General features: G+C 49.1%; 2 protein-coding genes across 11 annotated transcripts; one reads left to right on the forward strand and one right to left on the reverse strand.

The window, feature by feature from the left end:
• Window positions 1-5,822: 5,822 nt before the first annotated feature.
• Window positions 5,823-11,362, forward strand: LOC136514325 (putative pentatricopeptide repeat-containing protein At3g28640). 9 transcript variants are annotated; one of them, XR_010773613.1, is made up of 5 exons: window positions 5,823-7,827; window positions 7,884-7,908; window positions 9,720-9,770; window positions 9,881-9,965; window positions 10,058-10,415. XR_010773613.1 is itself a non-coding variant. In XM_066508310.1 (4 exons), the coding sequence occupies exons 1-3, from the start codon at window positions 6,352-6,354 to the stop codon at window positions 9,746-9,748; spliced, it is 1,530 nt and encodes a 509-aa protein (XP_066364407.1). In that variant the 5' UTR covers window positions 5,823-6,351; the 3' UTR covers window positions 9,749-9,770; window positions 9,881-10,415. The 9 variants fall into 9 exon arrangements, 3 of the variants coding, with proteins under 3 accessions (XP_066364407.1, XP_066364406.1, XP_066364404.1); XM_066508310.1 differs by having other exon boundaries at window positions 9,881-10,415; XR_010773610.1 differs by having other exon boundaries at window positions 5,825-7,908.
• A 2,279-nt stretch (window positions 11,363-13,641) lies between these two features.
• Window positions 13,642-16,518, reverse strand: LOC136512726 (E3 ubiquitin-protein ligase XB3-like). Of its 2 annotated transcripts, XM_066506726.1 has the most exons (8): window positions 16,118-16,513; window positions 15,951-16,010; window positions 15,696-15,767; window positions 15,460-15,581; window positions 15,227-15,367; window positions 15,018-15,125; window positions 14,384-14,657; window positions 13,642-14,202 (listed from the first exon to the last, which is right to left on the reverse strand). In XM_066506726.1, the coding sequence occupies exons 1-8, from the start codon at window positions 16,298-16,300 to the stop codon at window positions 13,777-13,779; spliced, it is 1,386 nt and encodes a 461-aa protein (XP_066362823.1). In that variant the 5' UTR covers window positions 16,301-16,513; the 3' UTR covers window positions 13,642-13,776. The 2 variants fall into 2 exon arrangements, with proteins under 2 accessions (XP_066362823.1, XP_066362824.1); XM_066506727.1 differs by lacking the exon at window positions 15,018-15,125 and having other exon boundaries at window positions 16,118-16,518.
• Window positions 16,519-21,924: the final 5,406 nt, after the last annotated feature.

Consider the following 21,924-nt stretch of genomic DNA (forward strand, 5'->3'; position numbering starts at 1 on the left):
TTTTTGAGCTTTGCTCCACCATCAACCGCCATAGTGCAAAACCCACCACGGTTTGCACCGGCGACAAAGCAGAGACCGTTGAGCTTGTCCTCGCGCTTCTTCTCGGACTCATCGTCGGTCGAGGGACAAGAAGAGTGATCATCGTCGGAGTCGTCGTCGAGGTCGCTGAGGGAGGCGAGGAAGGCGCGTTCTTGAGCTTTGGCCTTCCTGCGGTACGCCTTCTTGATCGCCTCCTTGTCGAAACCGCCCTTGGCCTTGTGCTTGCCAGAGGTGTAGTCGCGCTTATCCTTGCGCTTGCCGGAGTCGTACTTGTTGATGAAGGGCTTCTTCTTGGGGCAGTGCGCGACGAAGTGGTCCGGATCTCCACATCCATAGCATCCCTCCTTCGGGCCACCACTGCGTCGGCGATTCAAACGGTTGTTGTGAAACCGAGAGAACCGACTGATGACGAGTGCCAACTCATCATCCCCAAGAGACTCCAGCTGCTCCTCTGTGACTGACATCAAGCACGACAAAGAGAAAAAAACTTGTGAAGGGTTAGTCAATGAACTTGAACCACTACCTGAGACCAAAGCCATGGTTGGTGCAGAGGGATTCTTGAGCTTGGCTTGGGTTTGGTAGTCGATCTCTGTGGACTTGAGCTTGCTGAAAAGCTCGTCAACGGTGAGGGTGTCGTAGTTGGCGGACTCGATGATCGCCGACACCTTCACATCCCATACCTTTCGATCAAGGGCATAGAGAAGCTTGAGCGCCCTCTCATGATCACTATAAGGTAGGTTGGCCTTGTTCGCTTTCATTTTGTTGATGATAGTCTGAAAGCGGGAAAACATGGCATCGATGGACTCGCCATCAAGCTGAGAGAAGTTCTCGTACTCGCGCTTGTACGTCTCGTAGAGTCTGGTCTTGACCTGTGCGGTCCCCTCGTGATAGCTCTGAAGCCTCACCCAGATCTCTCGAGCTGTAGTACAATCGGAGACACGCTCGAACTCAGAAAGCGAAAGACTCAAGAAAAGCACACTGCGAGCTTTGCTATTTGCGTTGTGCCGATCCTTGTGATCCTGGGTGGTACGGGCCGCGGTAGGGAGCACAACGTAAGTAGCATCCTCGCAAATTTCCCAGACGAGCCAATCAATCCCCTGGAGATGCGCAGACATGCGGATCTTCCAATAAGGATAGTTTGACCCATCGAAGTGCGGTGGTTTGCCAGAACCACGCTCCATGTCGCCTTCGTGGATCACGGACCGATTAAGGTGGAATGATCCTTAACCGGCTCTGATACCAATTGAAGGACCGGAAACGGCGACCAGAGGGGGGGTGAATGGGAGCCGCAAATTTCTTTCGAAATCTTCGACCACTGTTCCAATATCAATCCCCAAAAACCATACACGAAAGACTTGATGACCGCGACCCTAGAGAAGGGTGGATGCTCCCTCAGAACACAGCGGGTCACCACAGAGCAAACGGACCACAGATCGAAGCCCAAACGAGCAAACTCCCAAAATAAAAACAGCACTGCTTCTGCAAATATCGGACACGTCCGGTATTATATCGGACACGTCCGGTATTTTCGGACACGTCCGGTATGATCTCGGACACGTCCGGGATTTTCAGCAGCAAGCTGACCAAAAGAGAAAAATCCGAAACCCCATCAAACGGTGTCCAAAAATCATGAAATTTTAACCATAGCTCTTTAGACACCAAGGGAAGGTCTCCACAAAATTTCAGCTCAAAACTCCAAAGTGAGAAATATCGGACACGTCCGGTATGATATCGGACACGTCCGGTATGAACGAGCAGTTTCTCGGGAAAAATTAAATCAAGCCATAACTTGATCAAATCAACTCCAAATGACTTGAAACTTCGCACAAGAGTTCACAAGCGAGTAGAAAGGCAACCTCTAAAAGATCATAGCCTGAGACAAACTCTAACTCCGTGAATCGAAGGAATTGAAGAAAACCCCCAAAAAATAGGTCAAGAACTAAAATTGCCCGGATCTGCGATCTCGTGAGGAATTAGCGGATTTCCTTCGGTGGAAAGCTTCAACTCATGTCACTGATCGATCCAAGGCAACAAGAATGAACCGAAACCATCCCAAATCGAAGAAACGAGAGGGGAAACAAGAAGGGACAAGAGGAGCTCGTGAAGAACACCAAAATCACATCAAGAACACAACTAAATCATGAATCCCGGAGGACATACGGTGGTTACGGCCACCGATTCCTTCAAAACCAAGTTACAATTTGAGTTGTGGACCTCTCTCATACATGGAAGCAAACTAGAGGAAGAAACCCTAAAGGAGAAAATGAAAACTGGAGGAGGTGAGGGAGATGGGGGCTCCCTCATCCTATTTAACAGGGCTATTACACATTCCCAGTTTTGCCCCTGGATACAAATGAGTTGAACCGCTAAGCCCAAGGGCGTTGTTGTCCAACCCGGTGTAATCTTGATCCGACGGCCACCGCGCCTTCTCACCGGTAGCTTCGCCTCGACGCGAACTCCCCGATGCCGCCACGTGCCGTCCGTCCCTCCTCGGAACCTCCGCCCGGGTTTTGAGGCCCAAACCCGTAAACCGTCCATCCGATGGTTTTGAGGTCCAAACCATCAAACCGTCCGCGAGTAGCGTACTCCATACGCGTCCCCCGCGCATCCGACGCGTGTCACTGCCGTCCTCGACCGGCCGGCCCGCCAAGTCCTCCTGAGCCTCGCTCGACTCACGCGTCCGTCGTCTTGACCCGGTCAACACCGTCACTCCATGTCTTCTTGCACTTGTCGATGTCCCAAGTGTCAGCCACCGTGGCTAGTCACCTGGCCTCTGGGTCCCTCGGTCCAAGCCTCACGTCCGTCCTTCACCGTTCCCGGTCTGTCGGCACGGCACGTCCTCCTTGACCTTCACCTCGCCGTCGACCACCGCATCCGAGCTCCACACCTGCACAACACAAGCCAAAAGACATGTCGCACACATAGCTTTTGCCATGGTAAGGTTAGTCACCACTCAACCTACTTCATGGATCACATTGACAATCACTCATCACAAAACGAACACACAAGGGTACTTGTCAACCTTGTGTTCGCACAAATCATCACAAATGTTAGCCTCGCAGGGTGTCAGATTCTCCTGCAGAGGAAGCGGTGGCTTGCCCTGACAAAAAGTTGAAGCAGCAACATGTCTTGCGTTGTGGCATGGAAGAGCACATAATATGCTGACAAAACTCTGGGCAAAAGCTGAGCCAGTGCTGGACCGTAGCAGAGGCAAGGTTCTGCTTGCGTTGAGACTTGAGAGGGTATTGGCCCTTGCTCATTTCAGTGTACGTGGAGCACAACTTTATGTTGAGGCTAGCACTAGGTGCTGCCCTTACGAGTGCTCTCACCATCTGCGTGAGAAGCTCCAACTAAAGGAATTTTGCAATGTCTAGACTGACGCTTTATAGACTAAATAAAGTGCCTGTATTTATTTTTCAATGCCTGGATTGGGATTAAGATGAGAAGCTCCAACCGGAGAAGATTTTGCATCGAGCGAGTGGAGTCGAGCAGAAAAGCGAAGTGTTCACTGTCGAGTGTGTGTGCTGGGCCATTAGCGCATCAATGGGCACTATAGAAAGGCAAATTCTGCTGCTCTTTTTCAGTCAGTTTTCATCAGCCGATGAAGTGTGATGCCTAGATATATAGACAGATAGATTAGGTATAATAAAGCATACGATGACGCGTCCTTCATGCAAAGAAAAGGAAAGCTTGTGAAAATATCTGGCTGAGCCTAGCTTCGTCACACTGAGCAGCACCAGCACTGCACAGTGCTTGGTGAATCACGTCATCTGGGAACGCGTCCGTGACAGGCAGCCGGATGTTTCACCGTGTGCCTGTGCCCAAGAAGTCAAACCAGACGTTTAGCCTGCATCTGCATGTAGGAGGCATGTCGTCTTTGCAAGCTCAAGCTGCGTATGAACAGAGACATAGTGGCTGCACGAGGATTCTCTTGAGCTTGAGCCCTAGTCCCCCAGACGGCTGGCTTAGCAGGCAGCTGATAGCCTGATACTACATGTACGCGTCGGGCCATCAAGTCTTACAAAGCAGTGCCGCAATCGCATGCCCATGACTGCCCTCAAACTGCATGCTGCGTCTGCACAGCAGTAGTGCAGTGGGCTATCGTCAATCTGGTTCTGCTCTGACGTACCCTCCCCCTCCCCGAATCACTCACGGTCACGGAGACACATAGCATTGGCACCAGAGCTGCAACTGCCGGCCGGCGATGGCCGGTCACGGTCAGGGTCACGGAGGTGGTGACCCTCACCCCGCAGTTAAAGGCCCGGTACATTGTCATCCCGACAGGCCACCGCCCAAGGGGCTGTTTGGATCGAAGGAATTACAAAGGAATTTCGAAGGATGGTATTCCTGTGGAAAGTTTTTGAAGATTGCCGTTTGGATTGAAGGAAAGATACATCCCTTTTCAAAGGAAAGGATTCCTATGCTGTACAAAATGGAGGAAAAAAAAACATCCAGTCGAACCCAAGGGAAATCTTATCTCTGGCTTGGTCGCTTGCTCGTCACAGCAAATTAAAATACGTACAGGGAGAGAGAACGCTTAGGCAAAGATATGAATTAAAAAAGAACTATGCCAAATGATTAGTGAAAAGCACCTAAAATCCCCAGATGAATTAAATATGTTTATTTGTTAATTAAGATTCAACATTGCAAAGACAAATATTTGAATAATAAAACAAGTATTCATGTCTTTTAATCACACCTCGTGTTTTGAGAATCCTGTATTATAATTCCTACGTTGCAAACATATCTATCTATATTTTACTTTTACCGTGTTTTTTCATTCCTTTGTCCCATAACACCTATACCCGTTCCTGCAAACAGGCCCCCAAAAAGTACGAGGAGGACCGCTGTGCTCAGCCGCCGCCCACCGGTCGCACCAGTACAATGTACACTGGAGAGCACAGGAGCATGCCTCTCTGCTCTACAGCCATTAGCACCATGGCAGGCAACACGAGGTAAAAGGCAAGTGTGGCATCCTTTACTGCAGTTCGAAAGAAAAGCAGCTTAACAGCAACTCCAAGAGAGACTCTGGTATCTTTCCTAATTTATAGAAATAAAAACTTTAGTGAAAAAATTAACCTCCAACAAGCTTTTAAATTGGATTTTCAAATATAGTCATCCTCTATTCCGGATTTCTCGCTAGCCAAAGAGATGAAGAGCAACGATGGCTCTCCTCTCTAAAGTGTGCATAAGGTATAGAAAAGTTGCTGGGGGTACAAAGATATAGAAAGTGATTTTACTATAAAAAACTCTCTAAATGATTATTTATTTAAAGAGTAAATTTTAGAAACACTCTTGGAGATGCTCTAAAGCACCCTATACATCTTCAAACATTCAAGCTTGTTATGTAAAAGTCATCACACTATATATGGACAACATTGCTAGATTTCAATATTGTCTTTCACGATTTTGAATCAAGAAATGATTGAACTGAGCTTTTCCAAAGCAATAAAGCATTATTGCGAATGGAGTAGGGAGTTTGGTTTTTCATAAGTCATATTGTCTCCGTTTTACGAAGAAATAGAGAGAGGAAAACAACTTGTAAACAAGATGTAAACAATCATGAGGGCCGTTTAAGGGCCGTTTTTCCAATAATACTCAGGTAGGGAGCACCTCCCCCGTAGACATTAAAAAAAGAGGTCATTTTAGGTTTTTTAGATACATAGCTATTACTATGCATCTAAATATATGTTATATCTAGACATAATAAAATTATGTATCTAGAAAGTCAGAACAATTTACAATTTAGAATAGAGGGGGTACTAGTTTTATTTTGTTGTTCTTTTGGTTAGTTATATGTTGTAGTATCGGTGTTGTTTTTAATATCTAGAATATCTTTCCTGTTAACTCTTACTTAGTATTATTATTACTATCTCCTTTATAATGTTAGAAATGAAAAAAAAACAGTCTAAAGGGCATTCGTCCAACGACTCTTGAAAATATAGAGACGGATTTTTTTTTAGGGGACAAGGAAAAACCTTACTGCCACCGGCGCCGACCGGCCCAGCCCAATACTGTCCTGTGCACCAGCGGTCCAGCCGCCATTAGCAGCTGTGGCCTGTGGGCCTGTAGGTCTGTGCGGCTGCAGGCTGCCGAACGCCGATCTCCGCCGCCGATGCCGAGCAGCCGCAGCCCCCTGCCACCGTGAGCGCCCTGGCCGCCGCCCCTCTCCCCTCCGAGCGCGAGGCTCGCCGTCCATGGAGTCAGGTGCCCGTGCGCCAGGTACCGCCGCGTGAGGCACCCCGGTAACATGAGAATCTCTGCACCTGCGACCCATCGTCGGCGGCGCGCGATCAAAGCAAGCAGGCAAGCATGCGCCCGTACATCCCCAAAGCTACCTTCGCCTTCTGCCACGGCCTCCTCGCCTCCCGCCGCCTCCCCTCCGCCGCCTCCCCAGCCGCACCGCTCCTCTCCGTCCAGGCCCTCCTCGTCACCGCCGGCCTGCTCCCGCGCCACCCGGACCTCGCCCTGCTGGCGCTCAACTCGCTCCTCCACGCGCTCTCCCGCCGCGCCGCGTGCCGCGCCCACCCGCGCCTCGCGCTCCGCCTCCTCTGCCACATGCTCTCCCCCGCCACGCCCCCGGCGCTCCCCGCCCCGGACCACCTCTCCTTCCCCTTCGCGCTCTCCGCTGCCGCCGCGCTCGACGCCGCCCCGGACCCGTCCTCCTCCGCCGGGACCGGACCGGGACCGCAGCTCCACGCGGTGCTCGTCAGGAACGCGCTGTTCCCGGCCGACCACTACGTCACGACCGCGCTACTACAGCTCTACTCACCCCACCCGGACCTCGCGCGGAGGGTGTTCGACGAGCTGCCACGTCGTGAGGCGATCCACTACGACCTGCTCATCGGCTCGTACGCGCGCGCGGGGGCGCCCGCCGAGGGGCTGGCGGTGTTCCGGGCCATGTTCGCCGCCGCCGCCGACGACGACGACGACGACGACGGGGTGGTGGTCCCGGATGCAGTGGTGCTGACCACGGCCGTGGCGGCGTGCGCGCAGGCGGGGGCGCTGGACCACGGCGCGTGGGTGCACCGCTACGTGGAGCGGACCTCGCTGGGGCTCCTCGCCGACGCCTTCCTCGGGTCCGCGCTCGTCGGCATGTACGCCAAGTGCGGGTGCCTGGACGACGCCGTGCGGGTGTTCGACGGCATGCCCGAGCGGAACGCCTACGTGTGGGGCACCATGGTGGGCGCGCTCGCGGTGCACGGGATGGCGGCGGAGGCCGTCGCGTGCCTGGACAGGATGGCGCGGGAGGACGGGGCGCGGCCCGATGGCGTCGCCGTGCTCGGGGCGCTGTCCGCGTGCGCGCACGCCGGGAACGTCGAGGAAGGGCTGCGCCTGCTCAGGGAGATGCGGCCACGCTACGGCGTCGTTCCGGGGCACGAGCACTACAGCTGCGCGGTCGACATGCTCTGCCGGGTCGGGCGGCTCGAGGACGCGGTGGGGCTCGTCGAGACCATGCCGATGGCCCCTCTCGCGTCCGTGTGGGGCTCCGTGCTCGCTGGCTGCCGGAGCTACGGCAACGTTGAGCTGGCGGAGGTCGCGGTGCGCGAGCTCGAGAAGCTTGGTGGCACTGCCGACGAGGGCGTGTACGTGCAGCTGTCCAACATCTACCTCGATGCCAACCGGAAGGATGACGCTCGTAGGGTGCGGAAGCTGATCGGCAGCCGGGGGATCAAGAAGGTCCCCGCATATAGCGCCGTGGAGGTGAACGGCGAGGTGAGCTCGTTCGTTGCCGATGACCAAGCGCACCCCCGGCGTTTCGAGATTTGGGAGGTGCTCCGGCTGCTAGCTGACCAGATGGCGCAGAAACCAAAGGAAGAAGAATTTATTCAATTTGTTTGCATGCTCACAAGACTGTAACGGAGAGAGGTGCTGATACTTACCTTACATATGAGCCATTTATATTTAAGAAACTAGGACATTTCAATGTCATTTGGCCCGTGCATCGGCGGGGATACGGCGGCGGTTCCGGCGTGCGTGACGGCCACGCTGCTCGTGCCGCCGCCCCTGCAACATGGTGCCATGGCATTGTGTCTTGTGGTTTGACATGGGGTCTACCGACAGATTCTGCACGGAGAAGTCTGTTGTTCCTCTCCACCACCTCTCCCTGATCCACGCCCACTCACTGTAACAGGCAATCTTCACCGAGCCCATCGCAATGGTGAAGGAGGAAGATAAGTGCCCAGCTACGAGGCTCAGGTCCAGGATAAGCATTGTGAGGGCATTTGAGCACTGTAGCATAGACACATCAGTTGAAACCACGGCAACGAGGTCGATGGCCGGAAATGCAGCTGGCCTGTTCAGATATATTCAATTTGTGACAAATCAGATGCCTATTTGGGTTTAAGTTTGCTTCTTTCCTACCATCTTCTGCAATCAAATGCAGCTGGCAGCAGCAATTGTTATTAGAATTTTATTTCTGTAGTTCAAGTTTTGCACACTGAATGAGCATTTTGCCCATCTGGAGTTTGCTAGAATGATGATCGTGAGGATTAGATTGGAAGACTTTCTGGAATGGTTAGGGTGTAATTGTGTAAAAGAATCAGATTCAGGCGTTGTCCTCTCCACATCTCCCTGTTCTACGCCAATTCGCTGTTACAGGCAGTCTTTGAAGAGCCGATCGCAATGGTGAAGGAGGAATCAACCCTTGCTTCATCTCCATCTGTTGGCACAGATAAGTGCCGAGCTACCGATGCTCAGGTCCCGGATAAGCATTGTGAGGGCATCTGAGCACCGTAGCATAGACATATTGGTTGAAACCACGGCAATCAGCTCAGACGGCCGGAAACTGAGCTGGCCTGTTGAGATATTCAATTTGTGACCCAATCAGATGCCTATTTGGGTTTAAGTTTGCCTCTTCCCTACCATCTTCTGCCATCAGCAGCAATTGTTATTAGAATTTGTTTCCGTCGTTCAAGTTTTGCACACTGAATGAGTACTTTGCCCATCTGGAGTTTGCTAGAATGATGATCGTGAGGATTGGATTGAAAGACTTTCTGGAACGGTTAGGGTATAATAATTGTCTAAAAGAATCAGATGGAATGGTTATGGTGTAATTGTGTAAAAGAGTCAGATTCAGACTGGTTTGGCCCAAGTTCAGTCAGAAGGATGTTGACGCTTTGACGGGGATGAAGACAAACATAATGTATTTGTGTTAGTGATCAAGCATGTTGTGCATCACAAACAACAGATGAATTCAGATACCAGTTCATTTAAATACTGTTTGATGTTCATCTAAAGTCACGGATAGATATGGCAACCATAATTCAAAGTCTTTCGGTGAACATTGTTCTGTGTGAATCATGGTTGCCATTCTGTCCATGACTTTAGATGAATCAGAATTGGGCTAAGAGTATAATACTGTAGGACCTTTGTATCGTGGGTCATGATACAAATAGAGAAGTGCTAAGTGTTGGGCTATTCTGTTCCTTGGCTTTGAAATGGTGATACAAATTGTACCTTGTGGCATGGATCAATTTAGGATAATGATTGGACCCTTATTATTGAGGTTGGCCGCTAGAAATGCATGTCCAGTAACATTATTGGCTAAGTTCACTTGCCAATAACCATGTGTATGGTATATTGCTATCATGCTATGTGCACGTTGAATCTGGACATGCTACCACCATGTTTCTCCATTTCCAGCATCCATGTTTTCATTTCTGAATGCTTTGTTTCAGGGTCTAAGGGAAAGCTTTTCGCACTGTGACTCAAACATGGAGCCGGGCCAGGTTAGTAATTTATTTTCAATGGCATTATAATTAGCCACATCAGTATAATCACTCGTTGCCATTGCTGAGCATATATGATGTTCTAAAACTGCCACTTAACTGTGTTCCAGTGTGTTTCTTTCCACGTGAATGAAGCTGTAAAACACATGATCAACCCAGTATTCATTCTTAATCAAGCATATTGATGCTTGGCAGGTACCCATTTTCCATATCCATAATATCTGACATGTCCTGTTTCTGGGTTAAAATATCAATTTTCAACATATACTTGAAGAAATATTTTTTAGGTACATACAACATGTGCAGAGTTCAGAGTCTATAGAACCAAAAGCATCTGACCCTCAACGTTCATGGCTGGACTGCAGACTTGATATTAGCAAGTGCAGCTCTGAACAACTTGAAATTCTCCAACGTTGACTCACCATGCGTGTATAGTATTTTTCTTGTTACCTTATCAACCTTTCTGAATTCATAATCATGTTTTGTTTAGCAAAGCTACGGCAGGTGATAGCCGGCCTGGACAGATATCGATGTCAAGGCTGTTTGGGGGCATGTCTTTTGATAATGTAACATAACACCAAATCCGCTTTCACCCCTTCCCTGCCCTGTACTCCATCATGTTTTGCCATGTCCAATGCAAAAGGTTTCAGGAAACAACTACAGGATGTGACAAGTGAGGTTAAGCAGAAAGAGCGGGGGGGGGGGGGGGGGGGGGGGGGGGGGGGGTGTTCACTGCCACTGCCAGTCTCTGGGCTCGTTGACTTGGCACTCTCCGACTTCCCCCAGAGTCAACAATAAGGTGCTGCAAATATCATACATGAACATGGAGATGACAACCTTGTTACAAACTTTTAATCTCAATTGGTGATATACCATGCCTGGCATTCTAATCTTATTAATTGTTTTCCTTGAACAGATCAGATCATTGCAGAAGCAGTTGGAGACGGGTTCTTGGACATAAGACAGGTGAAGGAGATGGATTCTGAACATCCCTGCAACCCGGCGTGCCACAACTTGGTCTTAGCAAAGCCTTTCAAGATATGAAGCCTTGTCCTCCTCTTTTGCTATGATTTTTTTGTTGTTGTAAAATTAGCAAATAAAATACACTTGTTATTATTCTTTCTTTGACTTGTTACCCCAAAAATTATGTACTTGATGTGTATACATGGTATAATTGTAGAGCTATCAGAACTGTGTTACCTGTGTAATGGCCATTTATCTATACTTATTAGAAGCATGTTGTACCGTTGTGCACTGATGATGTTACAGGCAGGTTCAGCTGATGCCTGACTGTGACGCCCACCCTGATCGGGCTGAAGGATGAATGAATTCATTCAGGTGGGCGCTGCTGTGAATCAAGGCGCACCCAGAGCATAGTGGCATTTCATTTTCCCCCTCCAGTACGCTGATGCTGCTGGCATGCTCAACTTGGACGTGACGCTCTTCCTCAGCTCTGTAGAACCTGTAGCTCTAGCCTCTAGGTACGCATATGCGCATGCCCAAGACCGTTTCTTTTTCTTTTTTGTTGGAAAAAAATTATGCCAAGACTGTTTCTCTCCGTTTCAATCGTACCCATAACTTTCTTCTTGTTTTCTTCCAACAAAAGTGAAACCAATTTCGTTTTCACCATCTGAGTCAATGCCTCTCTTGGAGAAAAAAAAAACATCTAGAAGCCTCCAACTCCTGGGATTTTGGAAAATCTAGGCTCTTACAGACTGAACTACTCTATGTAGACTGAGCAAAGTGTGGATTTTTCAAAGTGCAAATGGGGATTAAGATTGGTCACCGAAACTTATTTCTCCGGTCTTTGTTTGTAACCCAAAGCACCGGTTCCATCAACTTTAATTTGAAGGCAGAATAGCGTGATATCACACCATTGATCGAGAGAAACCGGATAGGATTTTGCATACTCCTGAGACGAGATACTGCCTGTGATACTCTGTTCTTTTGGGTTAGCAGTTTCGTCAGCACGATGAAGTGTGCGATGCCTAGATATTTTGTCTAGGCTGATAGATAGATTAGGTTAGAGTTTACTCCTACTACGCATACGCATAAACCACCATAGGATGACGCGTCCTCTATCTGCAGAGAAAAAAGCTGGCAAAATATCTGCCTCCGTCACACTGGGGCTGGCTCATGGCTGGGCAGCAGCACTTGGTCAATGACGCCATCTGGGACTGGAAACGCGTCCATGACACAGCCGGATAGTTCACTTTGACAAAAACGCCGTGTAGGCGTGGCCCTAGCCAAACCAGACGAGTAGTCTGCACGTACGGCCTTTTTTCCCCTTGTCTCTTGCAGTCGTCTTTTAAAAGCTCGGCTGCGTATGAACTGCACAAGAATTCCACACGCCATGGTCGGCTTAGCACGCAGTCAAGCCAGTCTTCTAACTCACTTCCTCCGTCTCAACAATATTAGTTAGTCCAGTATTATAATTATAGATATTGATACCTTTGTCATATATTTAATTAAATTTAAGGTTATGTTTGGTTTAGGGACAAAGAGAAATAAGAACGAGTGAATCCTAGTTTTCTGGGACGTACGGAATGGTCTTATTCGTGTGCAATAGGTAGCCATGGCTCCGCTCCTCTTCCTACCACCTTGCGCCATCCACCTCCCGTGTCGTCGACATCGGTGGCGCCGCCAAACATGTCTGGATTGGAGATGCTCGTGAGAGGGAGGCGAGGAAACGAAGCTCGAGTTCACATCCTAAGGGCACGTATGAAATCCAGGAATTTCATATGAATCAGTTTAATTTTACGGGAAAACATAGATAGAGGGAAAAAAATCCCATGTTCCAAGCGTGCTCTAAGAAAGCGACAAGCTCATATCTAGTCTAGTCCTCAAATTTACGAGGAATATTCAGATAACCCTTGAAAAAAAAAAGACTGTCCCAACCCCAAATCTTACATTTTTGTTTTACAACACCCCAAATCCAACGTTGTTTGACTGGCGTGCTGCAACGCGTCGGCATCCATCCACCGTACAGTAGAGCTACAGCAGCGTATGTACGGCCCATAATAACTGCGGCTGCTATGACAGAGTGACGACCACCGCTCCTGCGTGCATCAGTCACGGACCATTGGCACCACAGCTGCCACCGCCGGACGACCATGGCCCGGCCGGTCACGGAGCCTGCTGCCTGCCTGCCTGTGGATCGGTGACGGTGAGCCCGCAGGCCGCAGCAGCTAGAGCGAGCGCCCCGGTACATTGCCGTCCCTCCCGGCCTCCCGGCAGCAGAGCAGAGCAGGCGTATCCTTGGCAGATTCACCACCCAGGACGGCGACGGGGATCGGAGGACCACCCTGCTCGCCCTCCCGAGCCCCCCATGGAGCACAGGGCACAGGACTCAGGATCAGGAACAGCCATTAACACCATGACAGTGGCAGCCAACAAGACGGCCAGGCCAAAACCGGGCGAGCCTGATCCATCCATCGCAGTGCAGCGCATCGTTACAACATCACACGGGGCATGGGAGGCCCGGATCGGAGACAGGCCGGCACTCCGGCAGAGCTCACATGCCATGGCAGGCCAGCTTCAGAGCCAGCAAGCTTGTCGTCGCCAACATGCAATGCCTCCTTCACAATCAGATCACCAGTCCAGTCGACCTCGCCGGCGGCCACAGTTCTCGACTGTGCTGTGCCTGCGACTGTTTACATACATGTCTGTGGCTCAAGTTCAACTTCAACCATAGCACAGCTGCATGAACAGGAGGGAATGGAATCTATAGCCGGTGACAATGGAATACGGCAATGGCCAGGTGAATCCTGGCAATGACATGCCCAAAAATTGGACAGACAGACAGACAGACATGGACATGGGGAGAAGAAGAGAATGCATTGCACTAGTAGTAGTAGTAGCTCCTAGTATATATCTATATAAACCCACGATCACGCTTGCTTGGATGTCCTCATCTTGGAAAGCCAGTGGCAATGGCTGCTTCAGCTTCACTACCACAAGCCAGCCAGCCGGCGCTCTGCTCCACATGCACAGGATCCAATGCCGATCACAGGTCGTGCTCGGGCTTGTCCATGCCGTCGTTGTCGGCCATCCGGCTCGATCCGCGCCCGATCTTGGAGAAGGACCCGGCCACGGCAGACGACAGCCCCTTGAAGCTGCTGCTCCCGCCGTCACTGAGGTTGTGAGATCGCCGGGACCGCCGCCGGACAAGCTGCGGAGAGGAGGCCGCCGACGCAGCAGCCTTGTCCGCGTCATCAATAGATGTGGTGCTTGCCCTGGCCACGAGCAGCCGCGAGATGCTGCCGCGGCAGAAGGGGCAGGCCGGCGATGGCAGTGTAAGCGTCGTCGGGTTGGGCTTGCTGTGGCAGCACAGCGCCAGCGTGCACGGCGCGCACATCTGGTGCCCACAGTCCTGCACCTCGATCGTGCACGCCTGGTCGAAGCAGATGCAGCACAGCTCTGCGTCGCTCGCCTGTGAGTGGAGTGAAGTGAGTGAGTGAGCACAGATGAACGGTGATGCATGCACATCAGTCCCCCTCATTTCATTTGCCAGCAACCACAAAGCAATGAACTACCAGATGATGATCATGGTTCATGGGATTCTATTTCTACTCTCACAATTGTCACCAACAGAAAGCACTGAACATGCATACCTCCGAGGACGCATCGTCAATGGCATCAGCATCATTCTCATGCTCGCAAGGGGAAGGTGATGGTGGAGAGTACTTTGTGCCCTTCAGAATCTTCTTCTCCCTCTCCCTGTTGGCTTCCATCAGTGCCGCTTCCAGGAGAGCCTTCGCCTCCGGGTCCAGCTCACTGATGAACTTGAGCGGGGAAGGCCACACCATGGGCTCCGCTGACGAAGGGTTCAGCAGCGCCGCGCACGCTTGGTGGTTGCGCTTCAGCGCAACGGCATAAGGAATCCTCCTGCAGGGACCGAAACCATTCGCTGTAAGATCTACTGATCTAATGGAAAGGATATGAGCAAGCCATTTCCATTCGTTCAGCAAAAGCGCAATTCGAGAACTACGCGGTCAGCAACTGGCCTCTCGTTGAATTTTTCCAAATGTGTCGTGAATTGGGCAAGTGGTTGATGACTCCACTTGCAAATGAGAATCCAGCAAGTAGTTTATGACTGACTCCACTTGACAGTAGACCAGATCGGTTGTGTTCAATGTGGGACCCATATTTGTTTTTGTTCGTCAGACCCACATCTAATCTCTACTCTACACTGAAATAAGACGATCTGCACAAAGACAGAGATCGAGACAGAGGTGTGGTGCTCACCCTGCTGAGTCCCTCTGGAGACGATCTGCGCCCCAGGCGAGCAGCTTCCGGATGCAATCCAGGTTCCCGCTGCGAGCGGCCAGATGCAGCGATGTGCTACCGGGGAACCTGCAGCACCGACGGCGAGTACATGGGTGAGCAGCAGCATCTTGACTGACTGAGCAAGAGGAGACCGACCGCACCACGCAGATAAGACAAGATTAACGTACCCGTAGGAGCCGGTGAGGGCGGAGACAATGGCGCCGTTCTCCAGCAGCACCTGCACGCAGCCGGGGCGGCCCTGCCTGGCGGCGAGGTGCAGCGGCGTGGCGCCGTGGTCGTCCCTGACGTTGACGAACCGGGCGAAACCCCTGCCAAGCTTCCACAGCAGCAAGTGAGTCGCCGGCAGCGGAGCCGAATCGGACGCGGACACGATGAGGGGGAGGGGAGGCGAAGGTCTCACCATGAGTCGGCCACCGGCGTGGTCCGCGAAGCCGTGAGGATGGCCTGCAGGCAGTCGACGTGGCCGAAGTAGGACGCGTGGTGCAGGCAGGACCGCCCGTGCAGCGAGTCGAACATCAGGATCTGACACACAGATCGGACAGCGCCGGCGGTTAGTTAGCTAGTCACTCGCACTAGGAAGAAGAGATTCCCTTGCAGGAGCAGGGCAGCGAGGAGGAGTTGGGAGGTTCTGCTCACATTGGCGCCAGCCTGCAGGAGCTTGAGCACGCAGTCGATCTTGCCGTGCATCGCCGCGAGCATCAGCGGAGTCTGGGCAGTGAAAAACAAGCAAAGCAAGCAGGGGGGAAAAGATGAGATTTTTGTCCTTTGATTTGATTGGAAGCGGTAAAAAAAAGGAAGGGAGATTTTGAAGCAGGTAGCCCGGGAGAGATCCTTGCGAGCTGCAAAGGGGAGGAAGGAAAAAAAAGGCTTCCATGGGACGGGATCCCGCACCTGCTTGTGCCGATTCACCGCGTCCGGCGGCACCCCGTGATCCAAGATCATGGACAGCACCTGCAGGAAGGAGATGGAGAGCAGCAGCGTCAGCACGAGCGAGATGGTTGGCTGGCAGCCGGCTCAGAGGCCAGGCCATGGATGGACGGGGAGCAGAGGAGGAGGACCTCGAGGTGGCCATTCGCGGCGGCGATGTGGAGCGCAGAGAGGCGGTCGTAGAGCGTGGCGCGGCGGGCGAGGGAGGGGTCGGCGGCGAGGAGCGCGCCCAGGGCGTCGAGGTCCCCGACCTGCGCCGCGCGGAAGTAGTCGTGCTCGTCGCCGGTGCGGGCGCAGCTCACGCCGTGCCCCATGGCTAGCTGCCCGAGCTGCCGGCGGCTCGCTTGCTTGGTACTCTTTTTTCTTTTCTTTTTTTCTTTTTTGGGGGTATGGCAACAGAGGAGAGCGGCTGCTCCGGCCCGACTCCACCCGCCGGCGGCGAAGTGGGGAGGTAGGTGCCGGGGCCGAGCGCAGCGCCGAGCCGAGGCAGCAGCGTGGAATGGGGAAAGAGTGGCGACGGCTTTACGCCTTTTTATCGACACTCTCTGGCGTTCTCTTTTCTTCTCTCTCTAAACAAAAAAAAAAAAGAATTTTAGCCCAAAATATATCTGGTTTTGTTAGGGCCCGATTGGCACGGCTCCCGTCGACTCCCACTCTACTACTGTACCAGGTACCAGGGAGCCGGAGAAACGCAAAATCGTGGCTTCTTCGGCTCCTCCTCTTCCAATGAATAACGTAATAATTCTGGTTTTCCAATGAATCAAACAATTTTATGTTTGATCAAATTTATTAAAAAGTATTGTTTAATATTTATAATATCAAAAAAATATCATTACATTATTTATGAGATATACTTTGTTAGTAAACCTATATGAGGACATAAAGATTGATACCATTTTAAATGAATTTACTTAAACTTGAGAAAGATTGACTTTGTTTAAATTTAAAACTAAAGAAAGATTGACTTTGTTTAAATTTAGAATTGAGTTTTCTTTTGGACGGAGGGAGAAGCTGTTTTTGTTCACTGGATTTTGCTGCCGCTGTTATTCTTGTCCCTTTTTCCTCTCGAGGAGTATTCATTATTCTCTTATTCTAGTCTTTCGGTGTGGGATTATTAGATTCATTAGTAGATGCTAACAATGTTCTTTTCAAACCTGCTTTATCTCACCACCATGCTCGTGATCATGATGGTCCACCATAACCACATATCTATAGCAACATATTTAGAGCAAGGATAATAATAGAGCCAGCTGCTAGCTGCAAGGATTTTTATTGCCCACCTCTCAGTTCACCTATACAGTAGTTAACTCTTCAGCATTAATACATGGGCTATTTGTCTCTCTCACAGAGTTTCTCGGTTCTTGTGTCTAAGTCGGCTGTAATCTTACAGCCCGCTTCTTCTCTCTTCTCTACTTCAGCATTTAGGTTGCTTACAGCATTTAGGCTGCTTACAGCATGTTATTATGCTTGCTCTTAACCGCTTTGTGATTCCAAAAGGCACGTGAAATGAATGGATTTTAAGGTGATGTCGAAAAAACTAACTTTGAACGGCCTCCTTTCTTCGAAGTGGCCTGATGTTTTTTTAAGAATTTTTTTTAAAAGAGAACTGAGATTCGAAAGCTTTTGAGCGTACGTACGTGTCCGAATATAATGAAGGCCGACCCCATGCTTGAAATCGTGTCGGCGCTATTGGACAAGTCCTTTTCTTTTTGGGGATATGGGTATGGCCTTTACCCTTTTTTCTCAACCTTTTTTTCTTGGCTCCTAATGTAATGGTGGGTGGGTACAACAGCATCAAGTGCATCATTGTTGAACCTAATGATGATGGTTTTGGTATTTTATATCTTGCGGCCAATGTGGCTAAGGAGAGGGCTTTATTGGGAAAATAAACATTTTTAAAAAAATTAATTTTTTTGTGACCGGTTAATTGGGATTTTTTTTTCTCTCATCATGCCTAGAGTAATACTCCTTTGTATACCTACATATGTGAGATAATTGCGCGCGCACTTTGACAACCAACAAAGAGAAATTGACTTCCACTTGGTTGGTACAAGGTTGAGAGGTATGCGTCTTGGGCACATGAACCGTGAACACGGAAGACGACTGAATCAAACACTATTATGTGGAAAGCATAAGCACACAACCATTTTCCACAAACGTGCACATGCTATCTTAATGTGATTGACTGATCGACAATAATGTAAGCCATCCTTTCAACTCAGATGGGTGTCTCTTAACTTAAGTTAGACGGATTCGTGTCGGCGGCGTGGCACTAATTGCAATTAGATCTACCTGCTGCCAATGGCACAAGTCTCCTTTTGTTCTCAAATAAAGCAACTACTTTTATAGTAGTTTTAACACAAAACTATTTTAAACTGAACCGGATTTTGTAGAAAAAAGAACGGCAATTTTTATGTCACCAAAATTCACAACCAGAATATTATATTTCTCTTAGTAAGGTGGGATTCTCCTAGTGTTTTGGCATTCAAAATTTAGTATAAATTTTACCTATCAAATGCCTCCTAGTAAGATTCTTATGTGCTATGACTAGTGATAGTATTTTATTACTACTTAAAAACACTAGGAGAATTCCACCATTTTGGTAGCGATTAGTATCAACGGATATACCATAAATATATCTTCATAGAGTGCATATTTGATGTCATAAATTTTGTACATTTTTTATATAAATTTAGTTAAAATTAAAAAGTTTCACTTAACATATCTCGAGAGCTTATTTTCTTTATTACGGAGTTTTATATTTCCGTGAATCCTGGAGCCCGTGATATGCTGTCGTATGAATCAGGAGATTTGTAAAGTTTGCATGAACCTAGCTTTAGCTTAGCTGAAAACCGTGGATGTGATGCTCTCTTCGTTCTGGCGTGCCTTGTTTTTGTCCAACACCCACCATGTCCAATGCGATTCAGTGCAAAGTCCCAGTTTCATGTTGGAATCGGGAAGCGCATCGTCGCTGGATCCAATCCAAGTGAAGTGCGCGTAACGTGGCAACAGATCCAAACACGACAGATATCAAGTGATTATTAAAAGTGCACCATCAGTGGTACGTACGGCGCCATTCCAGTACAAAAATCAGGCGTCCAAAAAAATATATGCTAAATTTGAATCAAGTCGATTTTTTACACCAAAAAAATTAAATAAACATGAAGAAAACAGTATCAATATTTATGTCTCTTAATGGAAGTATATTCTGTATTGATCAAACAAAATACTTATATTACTAGTATTTTTATAGTACTAGTAGAGAAACGATTTTTGACCCACTTCGAAATTTGGCTTTAGTCCCGGTATTTTTCGCGCCCGGGACTAGAGAAATCTTTAGTCCCGGTTGGTAGCTCCAACCGAAACTAAAGGTCCCTGCCCAACGCCTGCTGCGACAGACTTTTGCTGCAGGGGACTTTTAGTCAACCGGGACTAAAGGTTAACTTTTACTCCCGGTTGGTCCCTCGAACCGGAAGTAAAAGTCTACTCCCGGCTGGAGGCTCCGTCCGGGACTAGAAATCCACCTTTAGTCCCGGTTGAAAGGCCACCAGCGCCTTCATCTCTTCCTCTCTTCTCAGCCGCCAACAGCGCCCTCATCTCCCCACTCCAGCAGCGCCCTCAGCTCTCTCTCTCTCTCTCTCTCTCTCTCTCTCTCTCTCTCTTCCTCCCCACGCTATCCACTCTCTTCTCCCCCACGCTAGCTCCCTCCCCTGGCGGTGCACCCCTCCCCTCCCCTGGGGGCGCTCCCCTCCCCTCCCCTGGCGGCGGCGGATCTGCCCCTCTACTCCTCGGTAGCAGCGAATCCTGCCTTCTCCTCCTCGATGGCGGCGGATCCTGCCTTCTCCTCCTCGGTGGCGGTGGATCCAGCCCCCTCCTCGGTGGCGGCGGATCCGGCCTTGTCCTCCTCGGTGGCGGCGGTCCAGCCTTCTCCTCCTCGGTGGCGGCGGCTCCGGCCTTCTCCTCCTCGTTGGCGGCAGATCCAGCCCCCTCCTCCTCGGTGGCGGCGGATCCGGCCATGTGGAAGAGCTGAAGATGGAAAGCTTTATGGTTTACTCGTGCAGACTGCCATTAATTTGGTGAAGGTTTATCACCAATTCTCCTGGCTATCAGTCATGAGCTGAAAATTTCTTACTGTTTTCTTCTAGAGCAGAGCCATTTCTCTCGACCATCCTGATGAGCACGTGTTGGGGCTATATCTTATCCGCTTTGCAGAGGTGCCTTTCCTCACTATTAGTGAACTTTATTTTATATAAGTTTTTGGAAGTCAGGATAGCAATGCCAGTGTTGAGTCGCTGGTCAGTTCTAGTTTTGGTCTGAGAGCATACATGGTAATTATAAGGCATTTTTGGGTGTTGGGAATCTCTTTGGCTTTTTGCTGTATGTTTTTCCTTCTTGGATACTGCAAGAATGTTTTTTCTTGTTGTATACTCCAAGAACAATTTTCTGTTTGGCTTCAGGTGCAATCTAGTTCAACTGAAATTACTACAATTTGCCTTTTCTGATTGCACTGCAATATGTTTCAGGTTGTTGAAGAGGCCTGCTCGGGATCACACCAGTCTACAGGCTGTGATCGGATGCATGTTTGATTTATACATTCAACATCACTTTTACGTAGAAACCCCAATTCATGATGGTTGTAGTTTTGGTCTTGTAACCTAGTTGAGGCAGTTAACATACTCTAATCCATTGTCAAGTTTGAAAACAGAAGCAACTCAAAAGGTTGTAGCAAAATATGCTTTGCAGAGTTTCTATCGATCCCTTGCATCATGTGTTTTGTCTTTGCCTGGTGGCAGCTCATCAGCCAATGATCGATGTATCAAAAACCAAAACGAATCATCAATTGAAAATAGAAACGAAAAAAAGAAAACCTTTAGTCCCGGTTGGTAATACCAACCGAGACTAAAGGGTCGGCTCACGTGGCCAGGTCAGGAGGCCTCTTTAGCCCCGGTTGGTATTAACAACCGAGACTAAAAGTGGACCTTTAGTCCCGGGCGAGAAACCGGGACTAAAGGAGAGGCCCTTTAGTCCCGGATTCGTGCTCTCGGTTGAAAAACCGGGACTGAAGGGGTTTTCCAACCGGGAGTACAGCTTGTTTCTGTACTAGTGTAGGTTTGATCATACTTTAAATTATTTGACTTAATAAAAAAATGTTAATTGTATTTTTTAAAAATATATATAGGAGAGTTCTCACCTAAAGTTCTGTGCTAGGCTATCTAAACAAGATAACCGATAAATAGATTAATTTTTAGTCATACGTCACTACTCTCTTGCATTGGTCGCACTTTCGGAAAAACAAATCATACTTCACTGACAATTATGGTCCCGCTCGTTTCGCTGAAAAAATAAGCTAAAACACTATTTTACTGAAAAAACAAGCTAAAAAGTACGGATTATAAGACAAGCAAACAGAGCCTATAGTGCAAAGAGGAGCTAAGTGGCTAGCCTATGCCCATGTATGCAAATTAAACAGCGTATGATTAGATTTTAGTCACATATTCAGCTAAAATTTAATCTTAGCAAGAAACAATGAACTAAGGTCGAGAAATCCAGACACTTCAACTATTGTAAACCAAACACAATGGCTATAATAATCCTATACATAATCTATGTTATAATAATCTAGCCGTGATACTTGTTCAAAAAAAAATCTGGCTGTGATCCGATTAAACAGGCCCTAACAACTAGTGCTACCTTGGCCTCGTTCGCTGGTTTGAAACTTGGCTGAAATTAACTGAAAATGCTGTTCTGACTGAAATGTTATGAGAGAAAAATACTATTTTAACTAAAAAAAAACTGAACAAGCCAAGTATCAGACCAGCCGAATGGCCCGTTAAAGGACGAAGGCTCCCGGTTTGCATAAAAAAAACGATAGTGCTACACCGGTATACCCTTTTTTTTTCCATATATACTGTCAGTAACTAATGAGACAACGTCGGTG

This window comes from Miscanthus floridulus, chromosome 16, assembly GCF_019320115.1.
Source record: "Miscanthus floridulus cultivar M001 chromosome 16, ASM1932011v1, whole genome shotgun sequence".
NCBI lineage: Eukaryota > Viridiplantae > Streptophyta > Magnoliopsida > Poales > Poaceae > Miscanthus > Miscanthus floridulus.